The following is a 12,204-nucleotide window of genomic DNA, read 5'->3' as shown; positions in this document are numbered from 1 at the left end:
TCATTTAGTTACAACTACCGTACAGTTGTAATTACATACAACCAAACATCCCCTAAATGCATTAAAAAACTAAAATATAATATATTTTAGATTTTGAACAAAACTCCCTTTTTTTCAATCGCCAAAAAAATGCATGCATATAATTATGTGATTTATTTTTGATTAAATGAGAAAAAAATTAAATCTATCATTTACTTTAAAATTACTTTTACTAATTAGAAATGTGAATTGATATAGCTACACAATTTTATCAGGACTCGATTTTAAATGGAGTGAGCTTAATCAAAGCTCAGTAGGGGTAGTTTCAGTTATAGGTTAAAAAATGAAATCCCATTATATTTAAATTCAGTTATAATTTTAGTCCATATCCAAATCAATATATATATATATAAAATTATCTATCCATCGCATGATGGACAAAGCAAATTAAATAAATCTTTATTTGAATCGACCTTTACACTTAATTAATCCTAAGCTTAAACCCTGGAATCTATAGTTGGTGGTTCAAAAAAACGGTGGTTCGAGAAAAAGTAGACTCGATATAAAAAAAAAAGTTGCATATAAAACAAGGATGATAAACAACTCATTGTTAAAATTAAACGAAATATGCTTTCAAACTGTAGACTTAATTTTCGCGCTCTACTTATTTTATTACTATTTAAATTTTTCATGTTTATTTATCTACTTTATCCACGTTGGTTATTAATGACTAGATCCAATTGCCGATTCTACTTTGTCAATATATATAACGACGTAGTTCTGTTTACAGGAAGGAACGAATGAACTAAACAGCGTTTGTTCGTTCGTCATGTGACGTACGTCAACCGTGTTTGGCAGCCAAGCACGGTTGTCGCGTTGCGAGTGCCCGCTCTTCCCGACGATCGATCTTGTGTGTTTGTAGACGGGTAAGTACTCCACTTTCGCCTAGCTCCACGGTACGGTGACTTGTTCCGCTGCCTCTCCTTCTCCCTCTCCCTCTCCCTCTACCCTTGATATATAACTACAACCTGAGTAAGGAGGGTCAATTACGTACCTTCCCGAGGCGGACCTATTCTTGAACGTCCCTGACGTACATACGGACATCTACAATGCTGGTGCGTCAACCTCTCGAACGTCGACAAAACCACGTACGCGGACATCAATTTTAATCCTTATTAAAATATCTACAAGAAGATCGCTGGTAGTTAAAATAGTTATAGAAAAATTTTAAATATTATAACACTTACGGGAAGTTATACAGTTTATAATAGTATTTACAGAAGGTGATCAATTCCAGCCCATTCCGGTAGACTTTGCCTCAATTTAAAAATTTTATAGTAAAAATGGTAAATAGAGAATAGTTATCATCTTTATGATTATCTATAAAGTACTATTAAAAACTGATAAATTATATAATTTATAATTTAATTTAATAATTATATATAATTAATAATTTTTATATGTTTTAACAAGAAATATATATCATACTAAAATATACTAAAACTAAAACAAAAAACAAAGCCTAAAACCCAAAGTTAAGTCTAANCACTTTTATCTATTTCGGCGAAACGCTCTACAGCTTTTAAGCAAAATCAATTCTCTAAATCAAAATCATATTTTCAGAAATCACTTTTTCAGAAATTAGGCCAAACAGGTTCATAAGCTCGCTCGAGCTTGCTCGTTTCCGCCCCTAGTATGTAGTATTGCTCAATTTTTTTTTCTCCATCAATATAGACCGATGGATAAAAGAGTGTAAGATTTGTCAATACAAACTTGAACCTTTTTTTTTTTTTTAACCGATATGGATCTCGGAATAAAAGATCGTAAGATTTATATCCTTTTTTGCGTATCAGTAGTGTTTCTGAAATTTTTAAGATTAACTACACACCACACATCCAATAAGTGATTGAAAGATATACATCTTACTAGTTATTTAATGTGATTAATAAAAATATCTCATCTATTGGATAAATCGAATGGAAAATATACACTAATTTTTGGATGTATTCATTATTTTTTTTTTTATGAGCAATGCTACGGGAGTGTATATTTTGCACTCATTCTATCTAAAAGCTATTATTTTTTTACTTATCACATCATTTTTTTATTTCACTAAAATCTATTTCGGCTTTTTTTTTTTTTTTTTTTTTTTTTTTTTGTAGATTCTAAGATAAGAAATATAATATTTACACTTCAGAGGTGTATAAGTAATTTTTTTTTTAATTGTAAATTTAGAGACAACTACTGGTCAACTTAAATGTTTGTATACCAAAATAAAACTTGCTGAAAGGTTAGGGACTAGGGGTGCAATTTGTATTACGTGCGTGCGTGTGCTCACCAGAAGCTTCAAGACGCTTCCTCTTCCGAAATCCTCCATGCGGAGTCGCATGCGGACCCATCGTTCCTCCACCATCCACCGTTCTTTAATTACCCAAATGCCACTGTAGCACGAATCCAACGGCTAATCTCGTAGCCCCACGCGTCCGCATACTCCGCCATTCATTTTCTCCGTACCATCTCCTTTTCTCGTCCCCTCGTCTCTTATCTCCTCTTTCCCTCCAAAATCACACGAACACACACACGCTCTCTCTCTCTCTCTCTCTCTCTCTCTCTCTGAAACTTTGAGAGGGAGCAACAATGGCGAGCACCGCCGCAACGATGGGGCTTCTCAATCTCCTCCCCAATCCCATCCCTATCTCCTCTAAGCTCTCCAAAACCCCATCGTCGTCGTCGTCGTCGTCGTCGTCGTCGTCGCTCGATCTCCATTTCCACCTCTCCGTCGCTCTCCGATCGCTCTCCGAATCCCTCCCCCTACCCTCCGCCGCAGCAGCATCCGCCGCCGCCGCGGCGTTCTCATTGCCCCTCTTCGTCAATCCCCAGGCACGTACTCCTCTCCTCATCATCTTTGATCTCGTACCGCGTGTGTAACGAAACCCTAGAAATTAATTTGGGGATGGGGTCGATGAAGGACGCGATGGCGGTGGGAGGGGAGTTCGGGATCTTGGAGGGGCGCACGCTGGCGCTGGTGCACCCGTTGGTGATGAGCGGGCTCTTCTTCTACACGCTGTGGGCGGGGTACTTGGGGTGGCAGTGGCGCCGCGTCCGCACCATCCAGGACGAGATCAACCAGCTCAAGAAGCAGCAGGTCAAATCCCCGGCCCCCGCCGCCGCCGCAGTTCCCGCTGGCGCCGCTGCTTCCGATGCGTCGCCGCCGCCCCCTGCGGAGGTCTCCCCGGTCGAAGCCAAGATTCAGAAGCTCACCGAGGTGACCCCGGACTATTCCCGAACCGTATCCTATAAGATTTCAACTAGTCCTTAGCTCCCCAATTTCAACAGATGTTTTTGGTAATATGGTATCGGAGCCAAAATCAGTTTTCTGATTATTCCCGAACCATTTTGTCGTATTCTACTTCATATATCTATCTTTTTGTATTATAGCATCGGAATCGGCCCTACGACTCTGTTTCACGAGGCTTTGATTCATTTACATTCATCATATAATAACATAAATTTCTTAGTGTTGTTCTATTTGTAGTTTCTTTTGCCTCTTCCGTCAGTTTGTGTTGTATATTTTGTCAGATCTTTTAAACATGTAAATGAGTAACGATGTTAAAACTGTTCTTTGAGTAGCAACAATTACTGCCATAGCACAATTTCATAATTATCTCCGTGTTTGTTTCAATTATTATTTTTCATGGGAGTGCAGAAATTAGAATTTAGATGTGAAATTTTTGGTGTTGGGATTTGAACAGGAGAGGAAGGAGCTGCTGAAGGGATCGTACAGGGATCGGCACTATAATGCAGGGTCGATACTGCTGGGATTCGGAGTGTTCGAGGCAGTGGGAGGGGCAATAAATACGTGGTTCCGCACAGGGAAGCTCTTCCCCGGGCCCCACCTCTTCGCTGGAGCTGGTATGCTCTGGAAAGCTTACTCCCTTCCCCCTCTGTTTTTACCTGCGCTTGTTTTATTGCTTCCACTTTGAGATCTGTCTTATATATAGCATGTAGCATTTCTTGAGGACCACTGAAGGAAAAATAAGAAAAGAACTGGGTCTGTGAGATTGTCCCATGCATTGTCACAACCTGTTAATACCTGTTGTAAGGACACGATAGGTCGAGTGTTTTAGTATGTGACCTAGCGCCTTAAAATTGTGATTTTACTAAAGTTGCTGACTGGCTGATCCAAAAGAAGATTTTCATACATTGGAAATTGATTGCGAATTTTCTGTGTAGGGAACTTTTGTACACTAGGCGATTTAACCATTGATGCTTTAGAAGTTACATCCGGACCCAATCTAGTGTCGGTCCTATTTTTACATGAAAATTGAAATTACAAATCAACGATTTTAAAGCCTTGTTTCACTATGCTTACATTTCCATGCATTTGAACGCACTAATGGATGAACTTTTTTATTCTTGGGACGTGTTGATTAGCTTGCAAACTCATTTTCTTCACAAAAAAAGGAAACAAGTGAAATAAGTTGTCACTAATTTTTTTTTTTTTCTTTTCTTTTTTCCTCTGGCTGAACAAACTTTATACATATATAGTTTGCTAATAATTTGTCATATGCTAGCACATTCAGTCGCATAAAATTTCACTGTTAAGAAAACAAAGCAAGTGTCAAGTCTAACCAAATTTGGCCTTAAATTTTTAGTTTCTTGACTAAGAACATTCTTATTGTTAAATATAAAAATGTTTAAACACCGTTCTCTAACAGCTTAAGCTTTTAGAGTACAACGGTTGTTTCACATGGTATCAGAGCAGGAGGTCCTGAGTTCGAGTCACGCCAGACTCCTAGCATATTAATTTCCTCCCATTTAATTCAAGCCCACGTCATGGGCTGATTAAAAGGTTTCGAGCCCAGACGTGAGGGGGAGTGTTAAATATAAAAATGTTTAAACACCGTTCTCTAACAGCTTAAGCTTTTAGAGTACATCGGTTGTTTCACACTTATTGTATACTGCATATTATTATCAAAAGAAAAAGTATAACTAATAAAATTAATGTAGTTATACCTTGTTTGGTATTGCTGTTGTTTTTTTAATTTTTATATGTAACAATTCTGTGGTTGGATGTGCCAATAGAGGGACATCGCTACTTTTGTCATCATTGGCTAGCTTGCGATGTAGTCTGGCCAATTGCCAAAAGGCATCTTTGTTACAAAAAAGAAGCAAAAAAGATGTTACTAGTAAGCTTTTGGTTTTTGTCGTACAGATTACAAGCAGAAGTGTACCCAAAGGAGGCTGAAAATCTATAGTTTCTCAAATAGAAATGCTGTTTTAGAGATACCATGTATATATTATCAAAGAAAGGGGGAATGACTAGTTGTTAAATAGTTACAGCTCACTTAGATTTCTTACTGTTTTTTCTATTTGTTTCATAAAAGAACTATATGTGGTTGGATGCACTAGTAGATGAACTTACCTATGTTCCATTGGATAGAGTTTGTGTTCACGAAAATGAACAAACTGTGATAATACCGGACGATGCCTTAGCTGCTCTATTTAATTTAGCTTAAGAATCTATTAAGCATCTTTAATCTTCATATTATGGGTCCTGGATCAGATTTGATTTGAATTCCATTTGAAATAAAATTTGTTCAGATTTGGTTTTGGGAAGGGTTTACATCCTGTTCGGGATTTTCTTGCCGGACAGGGTCAATTAACCCTAAATTTTGTGGAAAGGGTTTACGTTAGCACTAAATTTTCTAACGTTAGATTTTCAACTTCATTTCTAGTATCTTTCCTGTCGCATGACCATCTCGTAACGACAGCAGATAGAAGGCGAGAAAATCAAGCTGGGTAGTTGATTAGTGCAAATCAATTATTCACATAATAAATTTCATCTTTCCAACTTCTAGTATTTGAGCGATTTGCAATCAATTCAAAGTCTAGGCGGATCTGGGGTTGTTTCCTTCCTTGGATTTCCACATGTATAATACTCTATGAAATGGATAGGTGACCTTTTCCAATTACGGCTCTTTGTCCGAAGTCAAACACTTAGACCAGGACTACATTTATCTATGGCTATAATCAGAGTGCAATAGTAATTATAGTCTCTTTCTTCGCTTCTTGTGAGAGATTAAATTCGAGCCCAAGTGTATAGAAAACCTAACTCAATTATTCAATCATTCTTTTTCTTTAGCACTCCAATACTGGTGGCCCTGTCATTCTTTGTCTGCTTGTACATATATTTTGTATAGTCAGCGTAAAGTGCTTTCGGAATACCAACCCTCGATGCTTTTGGTATATTAAGTGTTGGGTAGAGAGATTGCCACTTACTCATTTACCACAGAAAATAAAATACTTTGAATTGAAACTACTTTCCCTGGCAGATTTGTTCCCAGGAAAGTGTTTAATCATAGGGGCTGTAGTTGGCATAGGGGCTGTAGTCGGCAACAATACATGGATCTGTCAACTTAATCTGATTGCTCAGTGTACTTATGTTAGCGACAGTAGGAAATAGTTTTGTTCAAAACCAGAATTTGAGAATAAAAACTTTCCCTGTTGATTACTAAAAAGTAGTGTAATTTTTGGTGATTTAGAAATACTGAATCTTGAGTGAATGATCGTTTGTCAAGGCTTTTTCTCGCAAGGATTTAAGTTCCGTGGCACGGGGTCGTGTCGAAAACTTGCCGGCACGGTATGATATGGTGCGTGCCGGACTGTGCCGATGCATGCTGGTCACAAAAAATATATGTGTTACCTACATATAATTACATAAAGTATTTATTTTTTTTAGCAACAAAATATTTTAATTGCTTATTATGTATCTTTATCAAGTCTTTTGAACTTTATTGAAAAAATTACTTACTAATGTAAAGAAAAGAGAGTTTTGAGCTGTGCCATCGGTATGGGAGCTGTATCGTGCTGATATTTTGTTGGCACGATATAGTATGGTAGATACAGCCTATATCGATGGGCACTTAAATCTTGCTTTATTATAAGTTCTTTGGCCTCATTGTCATTACGTAATGGTATCCTCAGCAGTGGACTGTATTGTTGGTGCTTCATCCTTTATAGTGATAAATACTGCACATCCTGTTTATATTTTCAAAATTGCCAGATAAAATAGAAAGATGAGGAAAATTCGAAATATTCTTCTAATCTCTTTGTGATTGTGCCCTCTTAATCCCTCGTGCAATACTACATTGACCTCTTTAAGTACTAAGGAGAATGTAAAGAAAACTGGAAGATGATTATATTCTTCGTAAGCTTCTTACGATTTGTGTACTCTTATACAGGATTAGTTACTAATTTAGTCCATGTAGTGTGTACACTTATACAGGATTAATTACTAATTTAGTCCATGTAGTGTGATGCAAATTTCAATTTCATCCTCAGAAGTTCAACTATAATAGTTTCAATTTCGTTCTCCTAGGCTGGAGTAACTAAGAACCCAATTGGTATGCAGAACAAATTTCAGAGACTAGATTGTTTTTTTTTTTTTTTAAGAGATGGGTAGCATACTACCCGCTTCGTTTATTTTATTTAGAAATAAACTTAGCTGAAAATGTGAATCAACTAGGATTCGGATTTGAGACCTTGGGTACCAACCACCAAGTCCTTTGCCACTTGCGCTAGGGGCGGTCGGTAGACTAGATTGTTATAATAAGAAGTTTGAGGGTGAAACTCTAATGGCTAATTTAGTTATTAACTGTATTTTATTTATTATAGAAAAAGGTATGCTAGATTATTCGCGTGCGTGCTATATTTTCATCTATCTGAGGATCAAGAAAGTCTTTTACCTCTATCCATCGTCATCGTAGAATATCTACTATAAATATGTTTTATTTTGACAAAAAACATTTAGGATAGTCTACTATTCACACAGAATGATAGCCATCAGCCCATGAACAAGAAATCCTACCGCCAAACAATAACAACAAAAACTTGGTGGTATATGATAGCATCTATTCAAAATTTTTTTTGTCCTCAATCATAGTAGCATTACAATTGCAAACTCATTTTTCCAAATATTTGCGTGTGCTCATCTGTTGTTGTAGCTATCACTGTGCTGTGGGCAGCGGCCGCAGCGCTTGTCCCTGCCATGCAGAAGGGAAATGAGACTGCAAGGAATCTCCACATTGCATTGAACACATTGAACGTCCTGTTGTTCATATGGCAGATCCCAACCGGGTTCGATATAGTGCAAAAGGTGTTTGAATTCACCAATTGGCCTTAGATTGATAGGTACCTCTTCTCTCTCCTTCCGGTTCCTCACACTATCGTTCTTGTCTTGTGGCATTGTGTTGTATTGTGAGTTTCTGTCTCATTTTTCTGATTCTTCAATCTTCACAAAATATGCCGATGTGCAAAATGCAGTGTAACAGAAAGTAGTATGAAGTACATTGTGTAAAAAATCTTTTGTTTACTCGTTACTGAGCCAACCGGTTAAAAGTAATTTGAAATGTGAAATTGTAAACTTGCATTGGTTTTGCGAGTGTGTGAGTGTGTGATGCTGGTTGGATGCACCAAACTCTATCTTACGGGCTCAGTTTTTTTGCGTTACAGTTTTCAATCTTTGAGTAAATATGAGAAACCAATTGCCAGCAGTGTGAGTGTTATGAAGTATTTTCTGTGAACTTTGAGATGTCCTCTCTAGGTCTTAAAGATCTTTGTTTTGTTAACTCGGGAGTTTTACGTAACTGCTGTTAGAGAAAGCTGTTAAGAAGATAAGGGTTAGTTGGATTTACTTTGTGGCCAGCAATGTTATGCGTAGCCGAGCAGTGTTATTTGATTTATTTTTTTATTTTTTTTTTGGGTTTTCTATGTTTTGTCCAACGGCTTATAACTGGAGTAGCAGCTAAAGCACCAAACAAGAGGTCTTTTATATATATATATATATATATATATATATATATATATATAAATTGAGCTAGAATACTATCGATAGCAAACGGGTTTCGTTGCCACCCATTTGTTTTCGATGATGGAGCCTCCAAATCGACGATCGGCATCGTTGAATATGATCTATACCACTTGAAGTGTTTAAAAATTAAATTTCACATCTTTTCGACATCATTTGCCTAATGATCAAAGGGTTTCAAAATTTGTAATTTTAATGGTTGATATGAGGCGTTTTCTCATTTAACGGTGTAAAAATATTCAAATCAATTGAATTTTTGTTAGAAAATTTTTTAAATTATTTAAAATAAGATCTATACTCTTGATCGTGATTACAAAATTTCTATCATCACTTTTTAGAGGATATTCATTTTCAGCTGTTCATTTTTACACTCGCTTGATGGACAAGAGAACAATATCGAAAAAGTATGAAATTTGATTTCTAGATACTTTAAGTGGTATAGATCATATTCAACGATTTTGATCATCGATTTGGAGGCTCCATCATCGAAAACAAATGGGCCGCAACGGAGCCCGTTTGCTACCGATAGTATTCTAGCTCAACTCTCTCTCTCTCTCTCTCTATATATATATATATAGAGAGAGAGAGAGAGAGAGAGAGGGAGGGAGAGAGAAAGAGAGAGAGATAGGTTGAAATGCTATTGGTAGTAAACAAGTTTTGCTGCCACCTATTTATTTTTAATGATTGAGCCTTCAAATCGACGATTGATATCGTTGAACATGACTTATATCCTTTGAAGTATCTAAAAATTAAATTTCAAGTTTTTTTGATATCATTGACCTAATTATCAAAGGGTTTTAAAATTCGTAATTTTAACGTTACGTTTCTCTTTTAATAACATAATGATATCCAAACCTGTTGAATTTTGGTTAGAATTTTTTTTAACTATTTAAAATAAAATCTATACTTTTGATCTTGATTACAAAACTCCTATTATTATTTTTATTTTTTAAAGAATATTTATTTTTAGCCGTTCATTTTTGTATCCACTTGATGGACAGGAGAACAATATCGAAAAAGTATGAAATTTGATTTCTAGAATGCTTCAAGTAGTATAAATCATGTTTAACGGTGCTGATCTTCGATTTGAAGGCTCGATCATTGAAAATAAATGGATGACAACGGAACCCTTTTGCTACTGATAGTATTCTCTCTCTCTCTCTCTCTCTCTCTCTCTCTCTCTCTCTCTATATATATATATATATATATAGAATTGAGCTCCTATGCTTTTAAAAGTACCAAGTTATTAGTGCTTGTAAGTTTTTGGCCTTTGGATTAATGGATGTGCAGTTAGGATGATGTGGGTCCCCTAGGGTTGAGTGGGTGGTTGGTTGAATAGTATAATCTAACGGGTAAAAATGATCAAAGACAGAAATTTAACGGTAAAAAATTTACAAGCACCAAATGCTTGGTGCTTTTACGAGCACCATAGCCGGACTCTCTCTCTCTCTCTCTCTCTATATATATATATATAGAGAGAGAGAGAGAGAGAGAGAGAGAGAGAGAGAGAGAGAGAGAGAGAGAGAGAGAGAGAGAGAGAGAGAGAGAGAGAGAGAGAGAGAGCTAGGCTAGTATACTATCGGTAGCACGGAGGCCTCCGTGCTACCGATAGTATACTAGCCTAGCTCTCTCTCTCTCTCTCTCTATATATATATATATAGAGTGAGGCTACTATGCTATCGGAAGCAAGGAGCCTTCCGTGCTTCCAGCTCATTTTCGATGTTGCGACTTTCGAATCGTCGATCGGCTCCGTTAAACTTGATCTAGAGTATTTGGAGTACCTAGAAAATAAATTTTATTATTTTTCGATATCATTTGCCTAGTGATCGAATGGGCTCAAAATCAACAAATTTCAATGGTCGTAGTGAGCCGTTTGCAAGTTTAACGGTGTAGAAATATCCAAATCACGTGAAATTTTGATAGAAAATTCTTTATACTATATAAAATAAGATCAATATCTTTGATTTAAAATTTTAATGTCATATTATTACATTTTGTAAGATTTTTATTTTCAGCCGTTGATTTTGAGCCCCTTCGTTCACTAGGCAAATGAAATCGTAAAATCATAAAATTTATTTTCTAGGTACTCTAAATACTCTAGATCAAGTTTAACGGAGTCGATCGACGATTTGAAAGTCGCAACATCGAAAGCGAGCTGGAAGCACGGAAGGCTCCGTGCTTCCGATAGTATAGTAGCCTCACTCTATATATATATATATATATATATACACACGATGAAAAAGATAACTTAGATCCATAGCTGCACTGATCAGTGTAGGCAATAAACTATAATTGTAAATATATAAAAGGACCAAAATAAAACTCTTTAACAGTTTTCGGCCACTGATGCCGAATTTCAAAGTTTGAGAAGTGATGTAAGGGCGTGTTTGATTTAAAGCATTTGAGATTTGGAATGGAATCGAAATAAATTATTTTTATTATTAGTATTTGGGTTGAAGGATTAGCATTCCTTTTCTCATTCTGGAGAATTCGAATCCCTAAAAAATGACTCCGACCATAAAGGTGAGAGTCAGCTTTGATTCCAAAGTGATGGAGAAAATTTTTTTTTCTACTAATAATTATTTGAATTCAAATATAAGTCTAAATATAAATTCATTAAATCAAATTATAATTTTAAATTTAAATTTAAATTTTTAATTTTAAAAATTTTAATTTAATCGTTCTAAATTTAAAATTTGACTTTGACCTTAAACTTAAATTGCATATTCAAATTTTAAGTTTAAATTTGGATTCAAATTTTGATTAAAAATTTGAATAACAAATTTTAATTTAATAAAAAAATTTTAATTTGAATATAATTTTGATTTTGATTCTTTTTATGAGCCAAACAAATTGTTGTTTTAATCATTCTATTTTCGATTCCGATCAATTCCCAATCTTATTCTGATTTCTATTTTGAACCAAACCAATGTGCCATAAAATTTAGCGAAAAGTTTGGGACTAGTGGTGCAATTTATCAGACATGTTTGGTTCATGATTGAAATGAAAATAGAAAATAAATTGAATTGCATTAAAATGGAACATACAATAACGAATCATCTAAAAATATTTGATTTATTATCGGAATGAATATCTAGAGTTTGAGAGAGTTTTGGTTAAGAGAAAAAAGAGTGGTGAAGGGGGAGGTAGGGGATCCAGGTGTTTCCGAGAAAAGGTTTTGAGTGATATAAACTTTTGAATGGTCCAATCCGGAATTCAAAATCGAATTGGATCATAAATAAATTTGGTCATTTTCATTTCAGAATGCAATGGGAATCGAAATTCGATTTCTTTAAAATAAACAACTACTATCAGAATCAATAAATATTTTTTCGATTTTATCGTATAAAATACAT

The 12,204-nt window shown here is 35.5% G+C and overlaps 1 protein-coding gene across 2 annotated transcripts; it reads left to right on the top strand.

Moving 5' to 3' along the window:
* Positions 2,530–8,422, top strand: LOC109722361. Of its 2 annotated transcripts, none has more exons than XM_020250398.1 (4): positions 2,530–2,859; positions 2,948–3,244; positions 3,732–3,891; positions 5,195–5,501. In XM_020250398.1, exons 1-4 carry the CDS (start codon positions 2,617–2,619, stop codon positions 5,299–5,301), a joined length of 807 nt encoding a protein of 268 aa, XP_020105987.1. In that variant the 5' UTR covers positions 2,530–2,616; the 3' UTR covers positions 5,302–5,501. The 2 variants fall into 2 exon arrangements, with proteins under 2 accessions (XP_020105987.1, XP_020105986.1); XM_020250397.1 differs by lacking the exon at positions 5,195–5,501 and adding an exon at positions 7,986–8,422 and having other exon boundaries at positions 2,535–2,859.

Source organism: Ananas comosus, linkage group 16 (genome assembly GCF_001540865.1).
Source record: "Ananas comosus cultivar F153 linkage group 16, ASM154086v1, whole genome shotgun sequence".
NCBI classification, from domain to species: domain Eukaryota; kingdom Viridiplantae; phylum Streptophyta; class Magnoliopsida; order Poales; family Bromeliaceae; genus Ananas; species Ananas comosus.
The sequence above is the reverse complement of the archived record's forward strand: the minus strand, read 5'-3'. Positions and strand labels throughout refer to the sequence as shown.